Source organism: Amaranthus tricolor, chromosome 5, assembly GCF_026212465.1.
Source record: "Amaranthus tricolor cultivar Red isolate AtriRed21 chromosome 5, ASM2621246v1, whole genome shotgun sequence".
In the NCBI taxonomy this organism is placed as follows: domain Eukaryota; kingdom Viridiplantae; phylum Streptophyta; class Magnoliopsida; order Caryophyllales; family Amaranthaceae; genus Amaranthus; species Amaranthus tricolor.
Window position 1 is genome coordinate 25,386,488 of NC_080051.1, and position 24,558 is coordinate 25,411,045.

A 24,558-nucleotide genomic window follows, 5' to 3' on the forward strand; every position below is an offset into this window, starting at 1 on the left:
ACATGATTACGTATTTAACTTACAAATAAAAAATTATCACAAATTAAGGATAATGAATAATTTGATTATTGACCCTCTACTTTCTGTTTTGTTCCCTTTTTACTATTTTGTGGAACCCATTAGTTGAAAGAAAAGGCAATATAATTCTCTTGCTGCCCAACGTTACTATTTCCTCCGTTTCACTGTACTTGTTACATATTATTTTTTACGCAATTCAATGCATAATTTTAATCATTTATATCTTAAACTATTTTTAACTAAAAATTATAAAAATTTAATATAATAAAACCATGTGATTAGACAATTCAAACAAGATTTCACTTGACTATATTTTTCCTTACACATTAACCGCAATATATAAAATAAACTTAAATAATGAATAATTACCATGGTGTAATGTAGCAAGATTTCAGAACGAATAAGTATTTTTTTTAACTCTTTCCAACTACTTATTTTGTGTAATTTTTTAATAGTTAGTTTGACTTTATGTGCTATTATAGTGTTAAATTTGTTTTTTTTGAGCTTGGATTTTTTTGAAAAAATATAAATATTCTCCAAGATTTAATTAGTTTAAGATTATGTGCTTTTTTTCGTAGTGTTATATTTTTATAGTATCGCTAAACTATCTTAACTTTGGCTTATTTAAAAAAAGAACGAGTTAATATATTTGGCTTATTTTTTGTCCAAACCAACATTAAAACCTAAAATATTAAAAAATTATTCACCATATATTTCTCAGTTTTATTGAGATTGTTATAATTAATTCAAAAGACTTTTGCACTACACAAGTCTATTAGCTACTAGGGAGTATGGACAAATAAGAAGAATATATAAATTGTACTTGTAAATATTATACAATGTAACCTTTTAACAGTAATCCACTTGATTCCAAAATTATAATAAGTAGACAAAGTTAATTATATTCTTTGAAAGAACAGCAAATCAAAACCCCATATTACAAGACATTGTTAATGGAAAAAAAGGTATAATAAATTATAATTAATTAAGTGTATTATAAAAAAATATAATATGTGTGTGGATAAAAGTGTAGAAAATGAAGATAGTGAGGAATAAGTAAGTGCATCAAAATGGGTTTTGGTCTGGTCTTCCACACCACCAACTAAACTCATCTTCTAGAAATTTGAGATAAAGTTGTGGGCATGCTTGCCTGCTTTCTGGAGAAATTATGTTTTTATTTCTTATTTATGGAGTATAATTATAAGTTAATTAGTAGCAGTAGAATGAAGATTACAATTTGTTATTGGACTTGTGTACAATAAATCTGTAAAAAATAAGAGCTTATTGTACATAAATTTGTTGAGATACAGTTCCATCTCAAAGTCAGTTGGTAAGAGAAGGCGTAGTCCATTAAGATTAAATATAAGTTATTTTTATAACATTTAGAAGTGGGGTAGACAAATGTTAATAAAAAAGATCATAGAATATGAAAAAAATTCTTTTTTTTTTAATACAATTCAACCCACAACTTAATACCTGTTATTGATTGAAATATCATACAAGTGTTTAAGTTTCTATATAAAAGGGGCGGGTTTAGTATAATGATAGTTGTTAAAGCAAGTGTCAATAATCTTAACAATAATATTAATTTTGAATATTTAATCGAATATGCTTTGTCTTGTACTTTGAAAAGGGTCAATAAAGATGTGTCGTATGAGAATGGTTTGAAGTTTGGAACGATTAATGTTGGTTGCTTGGTCGAAGCAACAAAGAAAGAAGATATCTGAAGCTCGCTCGACCTGATGTGGGGTCGCTCAACCGGTCGAGCGGAAGTATGTTGGTCGAACGGAATGTGCAGAATAAGACAATAGCTTCACTGGAAGCTCGCTCGACCGAGCGAGGTAATGGCTCGATCGAACGGTAGTCGAGAAGACTACATAGGATTTTGTTTTGGTTAGAATTTTTTTGTAGCTATTGAATAAGTGCATTACTTCTTTGTTTAATGTAATGTTTATTGTGATGTTTATTACTATGGTTAATTATTATAGTTAATTGGGGTGTTACATGTGGTTTATGGTGATTTATGAGGGAATTTCTAAGAGTGATGAATATCTTGCCTATAAATAGGATTCATCACTTATAGAAACAATCACTACAAACACACATATTGAGAGTAGTCTAGTGCATTTTTAGAAACTTGAGAGTGTTTTTAGTATTTGTGATCTTAAGAGATTGTTCTCAAGATAAGAAGAGATTCATTATACTTATAATTGTTAAATTCAATATAATAAACTATATTTGAGGAGGTCGTATCCAAGATACCTTATAAATACTTGAGTTCATCTTTGCTTATATTTTTTATTTTGTTTTTCATTGCTAAACCTCTTTAAGGTTTTCATTTCAGTAGCTGTATTAGTAGTTGTTAGCAATTTAAGTAATTATAATTTTGGGTAGATGTTGTTTATTTAGATGTCAATTAATTGTAAAAATTGAAACAGAACGGTAAAAATAGCGATTATAGTACTTAAAGTATAATTTATTGAGAAAAATGTGAAGAAAATTTTAAACCAATACTTTTAATTTTAGAACGATACAAGCTGTAATGTTTGGAAAACAACCAATAGCACCATTAAACGTTATAACTACTACTACTACTAAACAATGACATGTTTTAAGAATAGCATTTTAGTCCCAATAAAGCAGTAATGGTAGATTAAGAGGTCCCTCCTTTTCACCTACAATGAGATAATATTTTCTACTAATAATTTATTAGGATTTAGAATGATGTTCAGGGCGTGTCTGATATCTTCGTTTTGTAATAAGACTGTTGCAATTTGTTTGTTCAGATGTATCCACCTTTGTTTGCTTTATAATTATGCTCATTCATATTCTTTTTTTCCACTAAAGTTGCAAAGTAAAAGCTGCATAATCAAACCTAAAAAAAGGCTAAAACAACGATATTCTGATTCGTACGTCCTTACACAACATACTTTATACTATCTACTATGTCACCATCCATCCCCATTTCAGAGGGACAAAAGAGTAATACTGGATTTTTATAGTTTAACTATTTTAATCGGTGTCGAGTTAAAAAAAAAAAAATGATGTCAATTTATATAAAATGTGTTTATTAGATTTTAATTCCTAGTCATATACGAGGAAGACAATACACTAATGGGCTTATCACTTACATGTCATATTTAATTTTATTTTGAATTATTCAACGGGACGGAAGTAATACTCTCTTTGTTCGTCTTATTTTGCGCCACTTTCCATTTAGTAATTTGTTTAACTGATTTTGCACCTTTTTTTTACCTACTCTTATTTTTTAATCTCATTTACAAATTTATATTTTCTCTTTATCTTAACTATTTATTTTTATCCTCCATTTATTAATTATTTTTATTCTTCAATCTAATTATCATTTTACTAAATTTGGGTTATTTTTTTTACATTAGATGGAAAATGAGACTACAGAAGAGTATTGTTTACTCTACTATGGTCTATGAATGTGAAAGAAGTGGATTGAAATGTCCAAAATTGGGTATGGATTGAGGTGTCATTTTCAGCTTTGTTATTTAGTAGTACCGTACAGTAAGGTGGGTCTGCAATGTGACACTTGTTACATTATTTAAATGCTATCACGTGTGACTTGTATGTTGGGTTTTCTTTACTTTCCTCTTTATTTGAATAGAGATAAATTTCGGTTTGGCCCATTCTCAATCGGACCGTCTTTTGTTTCAACGGCTATAACTATGAATTTTGTACATAGAAGATGGAACTGGATAATGTGGTTGATTTCAACACCAAATTTTGTATGAGATCGTTTTATCTCGAGGCGAATCTACACAAAAGATTCATTAGTAAAAAAATATAAAAAACAATGAAAATTAAAATACCACATGTACAAAAAGCGTTTATTTTTTTAATAATTTGTCTAACTCAATTGAAAACGTCTCACGATAAGGCGGTTTCAAAAAGGATTAGTGTTATTTCAAATATCAGAAAAAATTTTGTATGGAAATAGTCTATGTTATTTCAGCCTCTTTTTTTATGAGTCCGTCTCACCGTGAAACGAGTCAATATAAAAAGTTCATTCTACTATAAAGTTATTGGGCTATTTACCCCAAGTATGGGGCATGTCTCATGGTGAAACCGTCTCATATAAGAATTTGTGATATTATTTTAGTGTGTATCAATTTGAAAAAAATTAATATTTTTCAATAATTGTGTTTGATTGTACCTATCAAGTAGAAAAACATATCAATATTTTTGTACCTCTTAAAATTGATACACTTTATATAACATAGAACAAGTTCATACAAGCCTTTCTCCAGATATCATGCCCTTTCACAATTAGATGATTGGCAATGAGTTTGACACCTTAATAAGTTAATTTTAAGTTGAGATTATTCAAAATATTTACGTTTTACTTCAATTTTTTAGAGTTTAATGAATGTTAAAATTGACAATTTAAATTTTGTAATATTTAGATTCATCATTATCATCCTACCCAGTGTATCCCGCTCATAAAAAAACTATGGACAGGGCCTAGGGAGGGAAGGACAGTGGCAACTCATACCCATAAAGTAGAGCGCTACCAAAGGAGTCCCCCGACTCGAGAAAGATGATAAGACGTAGCTATACGAAAAAGATAAATTAAATATATATAGATAACATAAATAAGTAGAACCAACTACAAAGAAATAAAATAATACAAAGCTAATAATAAAAGAAACGAGAGAAGCAGGATGACAAGAACAACCAAAGGTAACCTAAGAGGACATCAGTAGTCTAAAACATAGATATGGCGCCTCCAACTATCCCTATCCCTAATCAGGCCCTCAGAGAGTTTTTAACTCATGTAAGTCAACTCTTATTTGCTCATCCCAAATTCTCCTGGGTCTTCCTCGACTCCCTTACCCTTTACTATAATGCTTTTTACCCTCCTCACCGGGGCGGCGAAAGTCTTTCTCTGCACATGTCCAAACCACCTCAATCTATTTTCGCGCATTTTTCCAGAAATAGGGGCTACCCCTAGTTTGTCCCTAAACTCTTGGTTCCTAATTCGATCCATCAATGTGTGCCCACACATCCACCTCAGCATACGCATTTCTGTAACTTCCATCTTATGTTTAAAAATCTTCTTTACAGGCCAACATTCGATCCTATATAGCAGAGCAAGTCTGATTGCCGACCGGTAGAATTTCCCTTTTAACTTGCTTGGGAATTTCCTATCACATAGCACCGCGGTGGCTGCTCGCCACTTGAGCCAACTCGTTTGTATACGATGATTAAATCTCCGTCAATCTCCCCATCTTTTTGAGAGCATCTCTTACTTACACTGTGGTAATATCACTCGTTGACCCATATTCTAGTGGTCTTTGGATGTTAGAAATTTGATTATCCACCTCCTTTGGCCCCTTAGACTCATTGAGTAGCTGAGAAAAATACTGTTGCCATCTGGTTTTGATGTCCTCTTGTCTCAGGAGAAATCGTCCTCCCTCATCCTTGCTGTATTTCACTGCCTCTAAGTCTTGCTGTTGCCTAGACCTAGTCCTTGCCAACTTAAAAATCTGCTTCTCCCCCTCTTTGGTGTCAAGCTTCCGATACAAGTCCTCATAACCACGGTTTTTTGACTCCGTTGTCGCTTTCTTTGCCGCCCGCTTTGCTTCTTTATAGCTCACTCTCTTTTCTATCCTATCCTCATCTTCCGTGCAAGCCATGAGATCCTTAAATCTCTTGTTTTTATCCTTTATCTTCTTTTCCACCTCATCGTTCCACCACCACGACTCTTTGAACACTTTTGGTTTACCCGACGACACCCCCAAGGTCTCTTTTGCCACTGTTCTAATGGTTTTTGCCATGTTCACCCACATTTCATTCGCATCCTCTGACTGACTTGAGAAGCCCAATAAACTTATATTATCTTGCTCGACAGGGTTGTGACCATATCCCCTTTAATCTCCCCCACATGATCTTTCCCCTGGACTAGACCTTCTTCTCTACGATTTTCTTCCTCATCCTGAAAACTAGTACTAAAAGCCTGTGTTGGGTGGACATCTTTGTACCCAACACCACTTTACAATCCAAGCATGAAGGCCGATCTCTCTTGTGCACTAAGAAATAGTCAACTTGGGTTGCATGCTCGCCGCTCTTGTAAGAGATCAAATGCTCCTCTTTATTTCTAAAGATCGAGTTTGCTATAACCAATTCTTTTGCTAGCGCAAACTCCAACAAATTCTCCCCACTCTCATTCTTTGCCCCCAAACCAAACCCTCCGTGTACCGAGTTATAGTTGCCTGCATCTTTGCTATATGTCCGTTAAAGTCCCCTCCTAAGAAAACTTTCTCATCTTCCGGGATAGTTCTCATGAGCTCTCCTAAGTTATCCCAGAACTCGCACTTCACCTGCTCATCAAGCCCAACTTGGGACCCGTACGCACTGATAATAAATAAGATCTCTTCCCCCACGACTATCCTAACTAGCATAATACTGTCATTACACCTCTTTACTCCAACCAATTGCTTTAGAATATCATTAGACACTAGGATGCCAACCCCGTTATGTCAGCCGTTTAATCCTGCATACCACAGCTTATATCCCTTGATACCCTTTGCTTTTTGCTCCTTCCACCTAGTCTCTTGAACACACGCTACATGAATCCTGTATTTAGAAAGCTCACTGGCCAACTCCAACGACTTGGCTTATAGGGTACCTATGTTCCAAGACCCCACTCTTAGTTCTAGATCCTGTTTACGTTGCCCCCCAGCCCTCTCCTTGGACCTGACCTCAGGTGACCATAATTGCTTCCTATCTCTATATACAACTACTACGGACTAAGTAAGAGGTTACACTCAGATCACTAACAGAGATCAACACAAAGAAACAAAGAAAAACAAAAAAACAAAAAAACACAAAAAAAAACACACAAAAACAAAAATACAGATGCAACGTTAGTATGAAAATGATAAAGAACAATAGGTAAAAACCAGGAAACAAGAAGTTACAATCCAGATTAATTGTTTAAAAAGCCATTTTAAATATTTATCATTATGAGATTGTCTTATATTATATTTGCTCTATGATAAATTCTCAAATAACAGTTTTACGGTGAGACCATCTCTATTAAGCTAGCTCAATATTCATTTACAATCTCAAGGTGATCACTTATAACATTAAAGTGATCACTTCAATCATAAAATGACCAATTTTAACTTTGAAGTTGAATTTTAATATGATTACTTATAATCTCAAATTGATCAATTAAATATATAAATTGATTATGTTAGACTATCTCATGTTGAGACGAATCTATGTAATTAGCTCATTCCTCTAATTTATTACTTTAAGATTGTAAGTGATTACTTTATGATTAAAACTCATAAGTGATCACTCTAATGCTAAAAATAAAAATTGTGCTCTTAAAAAATAATCACTTTAAAACAGTTTAAGCTTATAAGTAATCACATTAAAACAATAAAAATACATTAGATCAATCAACAAATTTCCTGTGAGACGGCCGCATATGTGCGACCACTCGCAGGTTCAATCCATAATTTTGAAGTTGTCATTTAAAGCTTGAATTGGACATGTTAGACCTTAAAATAGGAATTTTAAGTCTTGCATTTAACAAATTTTAAACTATTGGAATTAGTTTTAAAGTGAATATTTTACAGTTGGAATATCTAAGTAAAATATAAGATTAGGGATCGGAGTAGGGGTTTTCAGAGTTAGAATTGACATTTTAAGTGGTGGAATGAGTGTTTTAAGGGTTGTAATAGATAGCTAAAAAATTAAATTAAGTCTTTGGAGAAGTAAGATTAAGGTTTGAGGTAGGAGTTTTAAGTGTTAGATTTGGCCTGAGTATTGAAATGAATATTTTAATGCTTGAATTCCACAAGTATAAATTTTTTTTTTGCACGCATGAGGCGCTCGCATGTAAGTTTTTGTGTAGATCAACCATTATATGAGGTCATGGTAATCACAATTCTTGTGAGAGGCCATCTCTAATTAGGCCAGCCCATTATATAAATTTTTTAAAATATTGTAAGTAGGCATTAAAATGATGTAAGTAAATATTTAAAATATTGAAAGTAGGCAGGATACGGTAAATAAGCATTAAAAATAATGTAAGTAGGAATTAAGAGGATGATAAGTAGACATTAATCTTTAAAGGACTGAGTTTGAGATACGTTTCTCATAGAAATGATCTCTCTAGAGACTAGCTGCATTGTAATACCGTATTATCAGAGAATTTGTTTTGTGTTTTATTTGTGGGCCGTGGGTTGTACTCTTGTACTGTTATTTGTTCCAGATTCTAGATATCCAATCAAACTAAGGGAGGAGTACTGTAATTGTAATTGAGGGAGCCCATCGACATTATATAAATGGTAAAATGGAATGCGAAAATTTGAAAAGGATAAAATAAATTTTCAGAAAAATGAACGTAATAAAATAACTTTCAATTTTATTTCGAAATTAAGCGTGAAATTTTAAAATTTAAGGTTTGAGGCTGTTTGCAGTTAGTAACTGCAAACAGGTCAAAAAAGACAAAATAGCTGTTCACAGTTACTAACTGCGAACAGGTCAAAAAAGATAAAATAGCTGATATTTATAGAGCATTCTATTCGCAGTTAGTAACTGTGAACAGGTCAAAACTGGTCAAAGGGTTGTTCGCAGTTACTAACTGCGAACAACCTCAAACTTTAAATTTGGAAATTTTACGCTTAGTTTTGAAATAAAGTTGAAAATTGTATTATTTTGTTTATTTTTTTGATAAATTGAATTAAACATTTCAAATTTTCATGAAATGCGGGTCCAAGAAAATAGTCCAATTTCGGATTGGACTCTTCGGTTTGACCCTAAATTGTACAAAGAATTACCCTAACAAGAGAGTACCTTAGTGATACAACCACCAAAAAAAACTTATCATTCAAATCATATATGGAGAAACTCTTGTGTTGATTGTCTCACATAAGAATTTAGGTGATTTCACATTACAAATTCTTGTAAGAGACTATTTTTAAGAGGTCATCTCTAATTAGGTTGGCCCATAAAGAAAATAAGAGTATGCATTCTCAAACGAGATGTTTCTCAGAGAGACGGTCACTTAGGAGACCGGTTAATTTTACATTCTCAAACGAGACGGTCTTACGGCGAGATCATCACTATTGGGCTGGTTCAACATACACCTACAGTTTCAAAGTGATCATTTATAATCTTAAAGTGATCACTTATTATCTCAAAGTGATAATTTTCAAAGTCTTAAAGTGATCACTTACAAACTTGAAGGGAAAGTGACCAATTATAATTTAAAGTTATCACTTGGATTTTTAAATTGATTACTATTATAGTCTTAAAATGATCACTTATAATCATAAAATTAATTTTAATCTTTAAAATGATTTATTAGAGAAATAAGCTTTATACAAGTATGTCATTTGATGAGAAAAGTCTGGTACAAGACTTGCTATTAGAATTTAAGATTATTATGAGGAGGTTATTTTAATCAATTAATATTAGATATTATTTTAAGCAAATGAATCAGACTTAATTATTTTTAACAATGTTTTATAAATTAAATTGTACCAGAAGACTATAGCTACATGTTAACATGCCAAGTGGCAAGTATACTAACAAAGTAACATTATTGTTTAAATTATCAAAAGTATATAAAAACTTAAAGTAATAATGTAATATAAATACTCCTAAGTAATTGATAACCGTGTACGGTTATGCAACAAATATATAACTGTTTCTTGTAACAAAGATTAAGCTATATAAACTTAGTCTAAACTACAAAATATATTTTATACCTTTATTAATAATTTCTTTTTTACATTTAAATTAATTAATTTCATCATATATATATATATATATATATATATATATATATATATATATATATATATATTCTAAAATGGACAGGTCTCTTTGAAGACATTTCATTGCTAATTGATAAAAATTTCAAGAAACAAAGAATATGCTGTTGATCGAAAGTAATATCCGGATCAAGTAGGCAGAATATTCGGTTATTCCCTGCCGTTTCTTGTTTGATATACTGTTCCATCATCCAATAATATTTCACCATCGAAAATCGAATTTTGTATTAGTTTATATAAATATGCCTTCTTATATAAGATCTCAGATTAATCTTATAATCATAAATAAAATATTCAAACTCTCAACAATTGAATTGAATTTTGTACGAGTCTATTCATTTTATCATACTAGTTATATTTAACTTTTTATACAGTTTAATATATTATTTTGATAATTTGTTCTTTTTTATTTGCAATATTTATTTTTTAACATTTTCCAATATACAAATTTAATAGTTAATATATCTAATTATGTATATTAAAAAATTATAAAACCTAGAAATTAATAAAGGTTGGATCGAGACGATTAAAATATTAAGTATTTTCTATAAAAATCATAATTATATTTGTATTCATATGGAGTATTTATATTTATAACCAGAAAAGTTGCACCAAGTTTTCCCGGTCTCCTAACTCATGTTCTCCATCATCACACTTCCTTTTCCAATACGCATAATCATAATATTTTATGAGTTATGACACACCTTTGAGAAAACCCACGACAATGGCGTCAAATAATGGTCTTCTTTTCTATCTTCTTCTTTCTCTATTTTCTCTCTCCTCCACAGCAAAAATCCTGACGACGCTTGACGGACCTTTCGAGCCTGTTACAGTTCCTTACGATGTTAGTTTACGAGGTAACGCCGTTGATTTGCCGGAGACGGATTCTAGGGTTCAACGTCATGTTAATGGTTGGGAACCTGAACAGATTTCGGTTTCTCTTTCGGCTGATTATGATTCCGTTTGGATTTCTTGGATTACAGGTTTATTTTCTATCTTCTTTGCTTTCATCTATTTAATTTTATTTCTTGGGTTTGATTCCTTGTTTGTTGTTTAAGTATTCGAGATATTTGCAAACTGTCAAGCTAATTTCTCAGCATTATAATATTCCGTATGCGGTGGGATTTTCTTTTTGTGGGTTTTATATATATGATGCTCGGTCAATATCGAATTTGCAGAATTACAGACATTCAAATTAGTTTCATGCTGTAAGAATTGAGTTAATTGGTGTAATTTGCTGTTAAATAAGTTATGTGCAGTATTAATTGTACAACCAAGGTATATATAATATACTAGTAGTATAAGTTTTAATATTGTTAAAATTAAAAATTCCTCTAAATATGATTTTTCTTGTATACTGTAAATAAAAAAACAGGTGTAAGAAAATATTACTCCCATTCTCATTTAGCACTCGTTATTTTCTATGTGAAAATTAGTAGAGCGAGGGATATGGGCTACACAAGTGTTTTTGTATTTTCGTTTATTTTAAGAAAACATATGTTCACGTAGGCGTTTAATTGTGCATTTTTAATATATTTAAGTTTTATAATTTTTAATTTTGTATAATTCAAGATAGAAATAATTAAAATAATGTATTAAATTGTGTAATAAAGTGAAATATAGATGATATAATGAAACGGAGAAAGTATATTCAATCTTAAATGTTTAATTGTTCATTATTAACTATTCGCCCTTAATGTCCTTTTTTTACAGTTTTGTTTTTCAAATCTATTTTTTTGGGTTGATGATGAATCATGAAATTAGGTAATATATGGCTTGCTATATTTGAGGTATTATGTAATCCAACATGGCGATATACGTGATGCTTTTGTATTGGATCAAGAAATTCCTAATATCAAATATCCTCTGTTTTCATTTAAGTTGCTATGTTAAAAATAGAATTATGAGCGGAGGGTTACATTTAGGCCTGGCAAAAGCTAATCCGACTTGAATCTAACTCGAAATAAGTGGGTTTGGGTGAAGATTTTTTATCCAATTAATTTAATGGGTCGAATCTGCATTAAATGGGTTAAATTCATGTCAAAATTTTAAACTGAAACAAACCTATATAACCCATTTAATTAAGTGAGTTAATTCCGAGTTAAATCAATAACTATAACTTAAACATAATAAATTTATTTTTTTTCTTAGTAAATGCAAAATAAACAACTAAATAACAAAAAGTTTAAAATTAAGGCCTAAAAAATCAGATGTAATCATATTAAAAACCTTAAAATAATAAAAAAAAAACGTTAAAATTAGATATAAAAAATGTTTGTGTACTTATTATGTTGAGCTTAATTTATGAGAATCCATTTATGTTGAAGATAGTTAAACTGAAGGATGTGGCAAAGTGACAACTCAATACAAACAGGGTGCTACAAAATATGGTTGCATAATCTGCAGTCGTATTGTCGAGCTAACAAGAGTTTTGAAACTGATATACATGGACTGTGGAGTATTAAGTAATGAGTTATTGTAAAATTGTAATGCTTGAGATTATGTTTCTTTATTTGTTTGTCAACAACCTTCTGCTATCTAGCTTCTGTTTCTGCATTGGGTTTTGCTGATAATTTTATCATTATGACAATGATTTGATGTGGATTTAGAATAGAAGGATTCATTTATATGTTGTTCAATTCTGGTTGATCATTTTGCAGGGGAATTTCAGATTGGTAATGACATTAAGCCATTAAATCCTGAATCTGTTAAGAGTGTTGTTCACTACGGGACATTAAAGTATCCTTTGATTCATGAAGCAACAGGATACTCTCAAGTTTACAGTCAGCTTTATCCTTTTGAAGGCCTCCAAAACTATACATCTGGAATTATCCACCATGTTCGACTCACAGGTAAAGTTGGATCTTATGGAACTGCCACAATTAATGTCTTCTTATTAGTTGCAAACAAGTTATACAAGTTATACAAGTTAAAATATGATTCTCGATTAAATGTACGTTAAGCCTAATATGTTAGGCTAAGACCTGAATAAACTATTGAGTATTGCATCCTTGTTCACAAGGTATTAACCATTAATTGATCATGCTGGGTTTGATTAGCAAGAAAAATGTGGGATGATGAGCTTTGTCAAGATGATTCTTATAGCCAATTAGATTGTTTCTTTGTATATAACTCATCTTATGCGAAGTTCAATATCTTCACCCGGGCACCATTGTATTTGATGATCCTTTAGCTTTTGTTGACTCAAAACAAATGATTCCTACAGAATCCGATTCATTGGTGACCAATTTACCATTTTCTTGATGGTTTCTTACTTCCCCACAATAGAGATGATGGTATCTTATGCTCTTAGCACACTAATTGATAGTGACATCTCTTTAACTCTGTCGCACCTCTTCTTGAGTAGTATAAAACACTTTAGAAACCTTCGTTCGGTTAAAACATGAATTTCATAATATACTTGGGGTTCTTTCATATTATAGCTTATAGACATGTCATAATGACATTACTCTCGATTTCTGACTGGTCTTTTCTGTCTTCCATCAGGTTTAAAACCTAGTACGTTGTACTACTATAGATGTGGAGATCCCTATTTATCAGCCATGAGTGGCTTGTTCCATTTCAGGACAATGCCGATTCCTGGCCCCAATAGTTACCCTGCAAAAATAGCAGTTTTTGGTGACCTGGGTCTTACATATAATTCAACTGCCACCATCAGTCATGTTGCTAGCAATAATCCAGATCTTCTTCTCTTGGTTGGTGATGTGACTTATGCAAACCTGTATCTCACGAATGGAACTGGCTCTGATTGTTACTCCTGCTCTTTTCCACAAAGCCCCATTCATGAGACGTATCAACCACGCTGGGATTATTGGGGAAGGTACTGACTTCATTTCCTTATTTTTGCCCATAATTTGTCATGTGTGACCGAAATTGTTCCCTATGCAGAAATTCTCCCCTAGTTAGTTATATTCATGAAAGTGTTCTTTACAGGTTTATGCAGCATTTGATATCAAGGGTTCCAATCATGGTAGTTGAAGGGAATCATGAAATAGAGGAACAAGTTGATCAGAAGACTTTTGAAGCATATAGCACCCGCTTTGCTTTTCCATCAGAAGAATCTCAGTCATCATCTACGTTCTACTATTCGTTTAATGCTGGAGGAATACACTTTGTAATGCTTGGGGCTTACATTGCTTACAATGAATCAGGTATTCGGAGTTCTTAGTTCTTACTTTCATTAGTCAAAATGAATTTCATGCGTGACCAAATGTAAATCTGTATCTGTAACTGTTCTATACAGCTGATCAGTACAAATGGCTGGAAAAAGACTTGGCTAAAGTCGACAGGGATATAACTCCGTGGTTGGTTGTTGCATGGCATCCACCATGGTACAGTACTTATAAAGCGCATTACAGAGAAGCCGAGTGCATGAGAGTCGCAATGGAAGACTTACTTTACTCTTATGGTGTTGATGTGGTCTTCAATGGACATGTAAGTACCATTATGCCAGAAATGATAACCTTAAACATTTTCGAATTGGTTGATCAACTAAATGTTACAAAACTGGTGCTGATATGCTAAGTTGATTTCTGCAATCATATACACATCACCTCTTGTTAACAATTTGTATTATGCACTTACGCACTATCAATAAGTGACTTTAATCGACTGATGATAACTAAGCTATAGACTTAGACATAAGATTGCTTTAAATTAGTGTAACATCATTTTCCTGCTAATTCGCTTTTTATTCGTAATTTGCTTAAAATGCCCCCCCAAAATATATCCCAAAACCAGTTTTAATTAGCTTTATTTGATATTGCGATACGCGAATATTAGCGGACTATGTAACACTGCTTTAAATGCTTTGCTTGGTGAAGAACTGAAGACTGAGTGGAAGAGTGCAGCTTTATCTTGCTATTAGTATCACTTTTGCATTCATATGCCGTTCACTGCTGAATGACTCTTCTGGATGCAACTTCAGGTACATGCCTATGAAAGATCAAACAGAGTATACAACTATAAATTAGATCCTTGTGCTCCCATTCACATCACAATTGGAGATGGAGGTAATCGAGAGAAGATGGCAATTGAACATGCCGATGAGCCAGGCAACTGCCCTGATCCCTCAACTACTCCAGATAAATTCATGGGCGGCTTCTGTGCTGCGAACTTTACCTCTGGTCCGGGTGCTGGTAAATTCTGTTGGGATCGTCAACCTGATTACAGTGCATATAGAGAGAGTAGCTTTGGCCATGGAATGTTTGAGGTGCCCCCCTTAAAATATATTCTTTCAGAAAATCTCACATTTACTGAATAGCATACATGTTACATATATTATTTTGTTTTCAAGTTTATAACCTTCATATTGAATTAATTTGCAGGTTAAAAATGCGACTTATGCCCTTTGGACGTGGTACAGGAATCAAGACAGTGAGAAAATAGCTGGAGATCAGGTTTACATCGTGAGACAACCAGATGAATGCGCTGTGCGAAGCAAGGTAACTAAAGGATGGTCGAATGTTAAATAACCTAGTTGGCAGACGTGCGGGGAAAAACAGTATCATAGAAGGTTAGCATAAATTGAAAAGGAACTTCAACATGGAGACTCTTTTAAGTTTAGACGACTGGTGGTGCGTTGGAAACGCCACCAATTATAGGCAGTTTCGTATGGAAAAAGAATCTGATTATTAGCACCTCATTCTTTTGCATAGGTAATTTGAGGCTATTGGCAAAAGTTTGTTGTTGTATCACAAGTTAATCATTCCTTAAGAAAATCTACTTCGTAGCTTGTTTACTTTGTACATATAGCATTGCAGTTAAATAAAACATCAGCTTACATTATAGTTGTTTTCTTCGTATGCTGTGTAAGCATACTGAAAGTGCCAGTTACTCACTGTTTAAATCGTTGCATCACGAAAATATATTTCGATTATATCAATAATGTTCCTTGAGCTTACCACCCTTTTCCGATCACAAACAGAGATTGAGTGTAGTTCAGTACGATTTACAAATAGTAAGCATTCTCGGTCGTATTAAGAGAGGGGAGTTACTAGTTAGGTACGAGATAATTGCGTTACCGCCAAGTTATTTTGAGTACGAAGAAAAGGACGCGAAAACAGTCTTAATAGCAATGCCAGAGATTTCCAGATGTATACATGGGTTTGCTGCAGTGTGGGTGGCTTCAATGGTGTAGGTTTCATTAACATTGTCAGAGCTTTAATCTCAAAAGATTGGAGTTAGTTATATGAACCAATGTATCAGTCTAATGGTTGTTCACATGGATTTTTCTTCTCTATTCATTTTGATTTTCTACCGTCTCAATTTGTAAGTCTAGGTCTATGTGTTGGCTTCACTGTTTAAAATCTTGCTAAAGGTGACTCTTAAAATCTGTTGTTCTATTGCAGGGATTTTCTGATGAAGCTACATGGAACGAAGGCAATGTGGATTAGATTGTAGCTTTGTCAAAGCAGTTACACTTAGAAATTAGCTGTGTTGAGCCTTAGAAATTAGCGGGGCAAGTGGATATAGGACGAGTAAAACTTTATAACCATTATTTATCCACTACCAATGGCGAGTAAACCTTTTTATACCTGTATCCATTCACTAGACTATGCAGTGTGAAACTCGTGAAATTTTATCCGCTACCATTCCTATAGCCATCTTCATTATGTAAAGAAGAGATTGAATTTTTGTAGCAGTAGATTTAGTTATAGTCTTGGAATTTAGTAGAAAGCATGTAGTTCACTTTGTTGTTCCAAGGAAGAAGGGGACCGGGTATGGGTTTAGATATGTGGATAGATGCAACCTAGCTTAGTGCTAAATAATTATGGATCCTACTCTATCATCCTTTGTCCCTTGTCGCTCGTACTCTTACGGTCCGTTTAGTAGGTGGTAATAAACGGTGGTAATGAGAATGAAAAACTAGTGTAATTTTGGTTGAAAAATGTCTTGGCTACCTTGATGGCCATGCTTATCCAACTTTAATCATCTCATTTTCTTCATAGAATTCATTGCAATGCATTACCGGTGTAAGAACCGGTGTAAGAGGTGGTATTAGGCGGTAATGAAAATTTATAAACAAAAAAACTTTTTTGTGATTAAAGTTTCATTAACATGGGAATGATATAGAACTTTAATAAAATTTTATACTATAAATTATTCTCATTACCACCATTTATTACCACTAACCAAACGGGCTGTTAGTGCTAAACAATTAATACTACTAGTATATACTCTATATGGGGAACTATATTATTGTACATTGTTGATATAACTTTTTTTTGATAATTGAAAATTTTAGTGCAAATTGATGTGGCAAAAAATGGGAAGACCGTGAAAGTTAGTGAGCAAATGAGTAATCATTGTTAGTGCTCTTACAATACATAAAATGTGTATCTTTACGAGAAGGTCTGCCTTTCTCCTAGAATATGTGCGAAGAGAGACATTGATATATATCGGTTTGTTGAGTATAAGGCGAACAAATTGTTTGGGATGAACAACAATAGTTTAGTCTATAGCTCACCAACACATAGCAACTATAGCTGAAAAGTTAAACTTTAAATCAATAAATTACATGTCAAAATATATTATAGAAATATTATTTTTAAATCTTACTCCCTCCGAATCAATTTAGATGTCCCATTTGCTTGAGCACGGTTATTAAAGATGGTGTGGGGTACATTAAAAAGGGTAAGTAGTGAAGGGTAGTTGGGTAAGTAAGGTATATGGGGGTATATTCGTAATTACTTGTGTGAACTAAGGATATTTAGGCAAAAAAAGATTGACAAAAATAGAAATAGGACAACTAAAAAGACTTTGCCAAATAAGAAAATGGGACAACTAAATTGGTTCGGAATAAGTATTTTTTTTCAAATGCAACATTTTTTAGGGTTTACCAAAATAAATTATAATTCCTATTACTTTTTTTTTCATATCCATTTTGTACTTCTCTTTGAAAATTATTAAATTTAAAACAAAGCAAATCTAAGAGTTAAAAAAAATATATCTCAATAGAGAAAAGAGAGGGCACAATCATGGGTTGCAAATTGCAACCCTTGAAAGAGGGAATTAGAGACCCCCTTTCCTCCCTATGTCATATTCTCTTATTTTTACTATTCTTTGATCCCATCAAATGTGAAGTATTTTTTATTTTAATTGGTTCCACTTAATATGTATTATTTTTATTTTTTTTGTAATGATTTATTTTTTTCTTTTAACTCTATTTATACATTTTAACTTTTTTTAGTTTCATCAACACAATTCATTTGCTCTGTCCATTTATTACCATTTTGTTAAAAATTCTCATCTTTCTCTTTGATTTAATTGTATCAGGATAGATGAGTATATAATAAATTTTTTGATTTACTATATTATATTGTTTCATTTAACTTTTTTTATACTTTTTTATATTATATGGGATCTTATATGATTTGTGTCATTCGTCTCACTGTAAATTTTATTAATATCAATTTTTGGTAATTTTTAATTATATAGAATTAAAAATATTTAAGATTAAATATGTAAATTGATAAATATGAAAAAACTAAATAATACAATGATGAAAGGGAATATAAAAGACTCTCATTTCGATTTTTGAGAGTGCAATATCAAAAAAGCAGATCTCCATTCCTTATTGATGTTTCAACAAAAAATGTATTGACATAGAAATCTTTTACTATTATTTTTAAGAATTTTTAATGAAATGTATTTGTAATTATATTAAGTTTTGAACGTATAAATAAAAACTGTGGAAAAAGTTTATGATACTACTTACATTTCAGTTGTTTTGTCTCATTTGATTTTCTTGATGATATTCGCAGTTTACTCTTAATTTATATTTTATTATTCATCTATAAATTAAAATATAGTCAACTAAAATATTATTTGATTCGTATTAATATAAATATTATTAATATTAACTTTTTATAATTTTTAATTGAAAAATATTAAAACTTCAATATAAAATACTTCTTTGTCTTAACGTGTCTACGTATAAAGTCATTAAAATAAAAGACAAACAGAGAGTATTAGTGATCAACGCTGTTGGCCCTACAAACACGAGATTCAAGAATCAGAGTCGCTCCTCATCTCAATTATCCAACCCTAACTTTCTCTCTCCTCCAAATGCCACTTAAATTTCTCTTCATTTCTTTTGGAGCACATATTTTCAGATAACGTTCCCTTTTCTATTATTCCTACAATTTATATTAACCAAAAGTCAAAAATAGGATACATAGATTTCCCTCTTTTTTTAATTCCATTTTCTTTTATTATCTTCTTTTTTCTTGCAGGAATTTTAATATTTTTATTTTTGCCGTTTTTTCTGAATAAAGATATTCGAAGCCATTGAATTTCATGTTCAATCAACAATCAGATCTCAAGCGGTGATCCCTTCTGTTCTGAATACGACAATACGGACAGGTTTAGGTATCGTTTTTCTTTCTCAATGTTCCTCTTTGCATTTTATTGAAGTTTTTGGAATTTATTCTATTTTTTTTCTGGATGAGTTATTGTTTGATTCTTCTACAATGTGTTCATCAATTGATATATATCCGGTTTTATTTATGTATTCGGAAATTGATTTGAGATAGTCTAATTTTTTTGCTTTGAATTTCAGAAAACCTTTGTTTTCTACAGCGAAAATTTCTGTGTAGTTTATTTTAATGTTATGTACTACTATTAAATTTAATGTTAAGGTACATATGAAGATTCTAATTTGTTAATTAGTGCTCAGAAATCAGAATGACAGAATTGCAAATCTCAATAATCAGAATGACATTAATAAAACAAGAATCTTCAAAACGACAAATGGTTACAGAACCTTATTTTTTTAATTTTATTGTTTAGGTTTCTCACCCGAAGTTCACCGTTTGTTAGGTAAACAATAAACTATCGAGAATGATTAGGTTTCATGGATCAACGAAGATTTTATTACCTAGAGTGTAATTTGGTATCAATTGTTAATTTTGATGTAGATCTGCTATGACTTCCCTATCAGCGAATCATTCTGTTTCTTCAATTTAGTTAAATATGTATTTTGCACGGTATTTAAAGCATACGTTTTAATATCTAAAAATACATTTCATAAAATTATAAAAAAATACATCGATGTATTGAAAAATTATGTTTAAGTTTCCATTTACCTAAATGGAATATTCTAAATATAAGGAACTTAACGAAATGGAAGGAGTAGTAATTTATAAAAAAGTTGGGTAGTAGGAGTATCATTCATGGAACAAAATATGATGCAATTTGATGATGTAAAAATTATAACGAAACTAACGATAAATTATTTGTGTTGTGTGGAAAATGTATGGAAATTAGACTGAATGGACAGTGACGGTGGTGGCGTAGCTACTGCTGTTACTCCTAGGAGATTGACCTCCCAACACACGACTCTTCGTGAAACCTTTATTGCAACGGATCTTGCTGATGCTATCAACAACGAATTCACCAATAATTTTGCTTTACATAATAGTACAGCTAGCCCCAGACGGGTTTCAAGTATTACATTAGGTGCTGTACTCAATAGTGACCAGAAATCCCCACCACCAGCTAACGTAGTAGTTCGTACCCTTCTTGAGATTATTCGTAACGACGAGATTCTTTCCCCTAGAAGTGCTTCTAATAACAAGAAAACTTGGAAGTCATTCAAAGAGCGGCTTAAGCTCAAGAGGAACCAGAATCAGAATCAGAATCCCATTTCTGGGCGTTCGTCAGCATCTTTGCCAGTTCCACAATCTGACGTGATACCTAGTACAAGAGCATTATCGACAGGAGGATCGATGGCGACTAGAAATTCGTTTAGGAGTACTTCACAAAGGCGAGTGGATACTGTTCCAGCTGATGACCTAACATTAAGGGAGGTTGATAGTGGTGGGTCCCCCAGAAGTGGGGGTAGTTTCAGGCTGTCCGCAGCTTTAGCTGCTGAGAGGCAGCAAACTCGTAGGAGATTGTCGAGAGAGCTGCATGAAGATAGGGATGAAGATGATGGTAGTGATGGATCTCCTAGAGAAGATCGAGATGAGGATGAGGACGAAGATGAGGAAGAGGATGAAGTGGGGATTCCAGGTTTGGGGCCTCCGACAAATCAGCCAATGAGGATGTCGTTGATGGACTTACTGGAGGAGACAGACCGGCAAGCTGGGATCAGCGGGCCAATATATAGGTTGGATGAAGACGAAGAGGAGGAAGAAGTGGAAGAGGCAGAGGAGGAGGAGGAAGCCGTTGAGGATGTTGGGAAAGGAGAGTTTTCATGTTGTGTGTGCATGGTGAGGCATAAAGGTGCTGCTTTCATTCCTTGTGGCCATACATTTTGCAGGTTATGTTCCAGGGAGCTTTTTGTCCAGAGGGGTAATTGCCCACTTTGCAATAACTTCATCTTGGAAATTTTAGATATCTTCTAAGGATAATAGTGCTTCACTGATCCTGGTCTTGGCTAGGTAAAACATAATCGCTATATAAGCTAGTTATGAATTTAGATCTCCGAAGAGAAATCAGTTCGTCCTTCTTCAGCTCAAGCAAATCAATTATTGAGATGTGAACTTAATCTGAGAATCAGAATGGAGCTGTTTTTCTTGGTTTTACACTCTTGGTTCTGGACCTTTTATTGTGTATGAATACGCTCTTTCTTAATAGTCCATTGTAGAATATGGATTTATAATATGTAAGGTTCAAATCTGGATCAAACTTCTATATAGTTATACGATACATTGTTAAGTATTGCTAACATCTTGTATATACATCTAAGGTTTTTGTTTTGCTCCATTTTATGAGCTCTTGCATTTGAAAATGTCAATTTCAGTAACAAGAGAGCCATAATTGCTTGAATTTGAGCTAGCATTTATGATCACTAAAGGACAATGCAGAAAAAACAATACTTTGTTTGCCCTTTTTAACTAGTTTTTGTTTCTTTGATAAACGGTCAACAACCAATATCTAATCCAATCTTAAAAAACATATATCTAAGCAGTTGATTCATTCAACTAGCTCAATAACCAATAAGAATAGTCAATAATTTCGACTAATAAAAAGTTAACTAAAAAAACAAACAGTCATTTATCGAACACCTGTACCGTATAATTGACATTGATGGCTCACTATCACTTAGTGACTGACAACTTCCTCCCCCCTCTTTTTTTGTTGCTTCAATAATACACTGCGCTGCATTGGTCCCCTCATTGTGTTCAAGTTTTGTATAGAAATGGTCCTTTTTCCTTCAATGCTGTAATTTACTTATCTATGATCTACATGTTGAGTGTGATATCTAACTACTATTCCACATGAAATGTTTGAAATTTATAATAAAGATGTTATCTTTTATGTAACTTATTCAAACAACTGAATTATCTTTAAATAATCTGAAAGAGACTAAACTTCAACTCACACCTACCAAAAAGTTCATCCATTAAGTCAAGGATTGATTATTGTTTTCGAGACTGACATTATCGACCATATCGATGATTTCTTAAGAAACGGATTTCCCTTAGCCTTTAGTTTATCGACCAACTTGAGGACGTCTGAAGGAAAGAGGTAAATTCGACCAAGTCAAGAATTTCTTGAGAAGAATCCAAAATAGATGGAAGAGAAAGAAACAAAAAAACTTAGAGAAAAAAAGAGAAGAGAGATAAATACACGAGGAAGATATTTTTCATTGATGGATTCCAATAAACTTGCGCTATATGGACTAGTTACACACTAAAACAATGTGTATCACTCTCAAATTTTTGGTCAATCGAGTGGAGAGTGAAGTGTACAAGCTAACTAAAAACCAATTGAGAAGCGGTGCATATTGAAAATATTGTGCACTAAGCCTGTATTAGACTCATTCTACTTTTCTATGGTTTAGCATATATCGATCACTCAACTAGATCAAGCGGACTAAAAGAAATATGAACATCGAATAGGGGTGATATTGTTAGCATTTGTTATATACACATTCCAATATTTCTCTCAAAAAACAATTGTATTAATGCATAGATCATGCAATTGCCTAATTGACCACATTCCTCTGCTCCCTTTTACGAGAGGGTACAGATATGGTATGGTTTGATATGGAGTAAAATACAAATAACAATATGCATGGTAGTTAAAACTACTAATTAATAAGAGAAGTATATACTCCAAATAATGGCAGATGAGATTTTTGTAGTGACTTCAGTAAGTAGCATGTACACGTTGCATTTCTGTAGAGTAAGAATAATAAGATGCATCATGAGTAGAAGGAGATGGAATATCTTCAGGATCCCGCTTAGGTTTAACCCATCTACCATGAGCATTCTGAACTAGACCTTTATTAGCAAATTGGTACCATCTAGGAGGAATTCTAAGCTCATTAATCAAGAGATCACATTCTTTGTTAACTAAAGCAATATCCCTTCTAGAATCATCCCTAAAGGGGTTTTGAGAACTATGGAAACCATCCAACAAATGAAGATAGGTTTCCAACATATGATGTCCTTGTAAGTGTAAACCCCTTTTTAAGTATGGGGATGCCCTTGCATCGAGCTTAAGCTCTGCACCTACATGAGTGTATACCCATTCTAATCCTCCGGTTATGTCTTCGAAATTTTGTAGGCTTTCGTTGAATACCATTCCTGGCATCCATGGAACAACATCTTGTTTGATGACAACACGTAATGTGTTTACTCCTAACTCATTTAACTCGTCCCTAAAGGAAGAGTTTCCGACTCTAGGGGCACCAAATGAGATGACACTAACAGGAAGATTAACAAATGTTGCTGCTGCTTCATATGCTGTAAGAAGAGCCAGAGCACCTCCTAAACTGTGCCCTGTTATTGTCAGACTAACTTGTTCTCCTCTTTTTTTGTAGTAATGTATTAGTCTTCCAACTTCTTTTGTCACTTGTTCTGATGCACTTGATTGGTTATACCTCGAAGTTTCGTGTTTTGATGTATAAATACTAAGAAAACCTTCCTCAACTTTCGCATCACCATGTCCAAATCTCTCCATTTTCCTTTGAAAATCCTCGTACCACTCTGAAACTGAGACTGTACCGCGCCATGACACTACAATGTCTCGCCTTCCTATGCGTTTTGATTCCTCATCGTTGCTTACTCCTATGAATCCCATCCAATTTGAATGCGTGCTCCATGTCTCTGCCACTTGAGACTTCTCTAACCATTCTGGTAAATCGATTTGAGAAGTCGCGTAAATGTATTTCGTTACGTTGTATCCGTGTCTTGTTAGACCGAGTTTTTCAAACAATTTGCTTCTGTTGTACCTACAACTTCCACAATACTCCGAGTAAGGATCGAAATCGAATGCATCATAAGTTGCTTGAGCAAATTCTCCATATTTGATCAACTCTTGTCTTAGACAAGGATTTAGAGGGTCTAATAGTCCCTCCCAATTATTAGACCCATGAAGTTCTTGCCAATTAGATGATATGTCATCTTTAGGGGATGTTATAGGAGTGTTACTTTTGTCTTCTAAAATTGAACTTAAGTTAGATTGTGTTATGGTTTTTTGGGCATGGATGGATTCAATTTGAAGATGGAGCATTTGAGTCAATGATTCGGCTATACGAGTAGCCGGGTTCGACACCTTAGGAGTGTCGAAAAGTAGGTCCTTGACGGCTTGAAGAGGTGGAAGGTGGCGGCGTGCAGTGGCTATGTGGTGTGTAATGGTGGGTTGAATTATATTCATGGTGGAAATTAAGGAAACCTTTGAGCTTTAGTAATGTTGAATTAGATGTGTATTTGGTGGTTTGTTTTATGGTCGAGTTATT

At 32.9% G+C, this 24,558-nt stretch overlaps 3 protein-coding genes across 4 annotated transcripts; 2 read left to right on the top strand and 1 right to left on the bottom strand.

The window, feature by feature from the left end:
- The first annotated feature begins 10,317 nt into the window (after positions 1–10,317).
- On the top strand, positions 10,318–16,696 carry LOC130813088 (purple acid phosphatase 15). Its single transcript, XM_057678811.1, has 8 exons — positions 10,318–10,825; positions 12,503–12,694; positions 13,350–13,683; positions 13,797–14,014; positions 14,107–14,297; positions 14,791–15,075; positions 15,191–15,307; positions 16,214–16,696. The coding sequence occupies exons 1-8, from the start codon at positions 10,531–10,533 to the stop codon at positions 16,256–16,258; spliced, it is 1,677 nt and encodes a 558-aa protein (XP_057534794.1). The 5' UTR covers positions 10,318–10,530; the 3' UTR covers positions 16,259–16,696.
- A 2,145-nt stretch (positions 16,697–18,841) lies between these two features.
- On the top strand, positions 18,842–21,635 carry LOC130813090 (uncharacterized). Of its 2 annotated transcripts, none has more exons than XM_057678813.1 (2): positions 18,842–19,235; positions 20,133–21,635. In XM_057678813.1, exon 2 carries the CDS (start codon positions 20,138–20,140, stop codon positions 21,212–21,214), a length of 1,077 nt encoding a protein of 358 aa, XP_057534796.1. In that variant the 5' UTR covers positions 18,842–19,235; positions 20,133–20,137; the 3' UTR covers positions 21,215–21,635. The 2 variants fall into 2 exon arrangements, with proteins under 2 accessions (XP_057534796.1, XP_057534797.1); XM_057678814.1 differs by having other exon boundaries at positions 18,903–19,229.
- An 804-nt stretch (positions 21,636–22,439) lies between these two features.
- Positions 22,440–24,558, bottom strand: LOC130813089 (phospholipase A1-Igamma1, chloroplastic). Its single transcript, XM_057678812.1, has one exon. The coding sequence runs from the start codon at positions 24,474–24,476 to the stop codon at positions 22,965–22,967; it is 1,512 nt and encodes a 503-aa protein (XP_057534795.1). The 5' UTR covers positions 24,477–24,558; the 3' UTR covers positions 22,440–22,964.

What these genes read in the sequence shown, in the direction of transcription:
- LOC130813088 (XM_057678811.1), top strand. Translation starts at nt 10,531, where the DNA reads ATGAGTTATGACACACCTTTGAGAAAACCCACGACAATGGCGTCAAAT. An exon ending in CCACCATGTTCGACTCACAG is followed by an intron (nt 12,695 to 13,349) that starts GTAAAGTTGGAT and finishes GTCTTCCATCAG; the next exon opens with GTTTAAAACCTAGTACGTTG. An exon ending in TTGGCCATGGAATGTTTGAG is followed by an intron (nt 15,076 to 15,190) that starts GTGCCCCCCTTA and finishes ATTAATTTGCAG; the next exon opens with GTTAAAAATGCGACTTATGC.
- LOC130813090 (XM_057678813.1), top strand. Translation starts at nt 20,138, where the DNA reads ATGGACAGTGACGGTGGTGGCGTAGCTACTGCTGTTACTCCTAGGAGA.
- LOC130813089 (XM_057678812.1), bottom strand. Translation starts at nt 24,476, where the DNA reads ATGAATATAATTCAACCCACCATTACACACCACATAGCCACTGCACGC.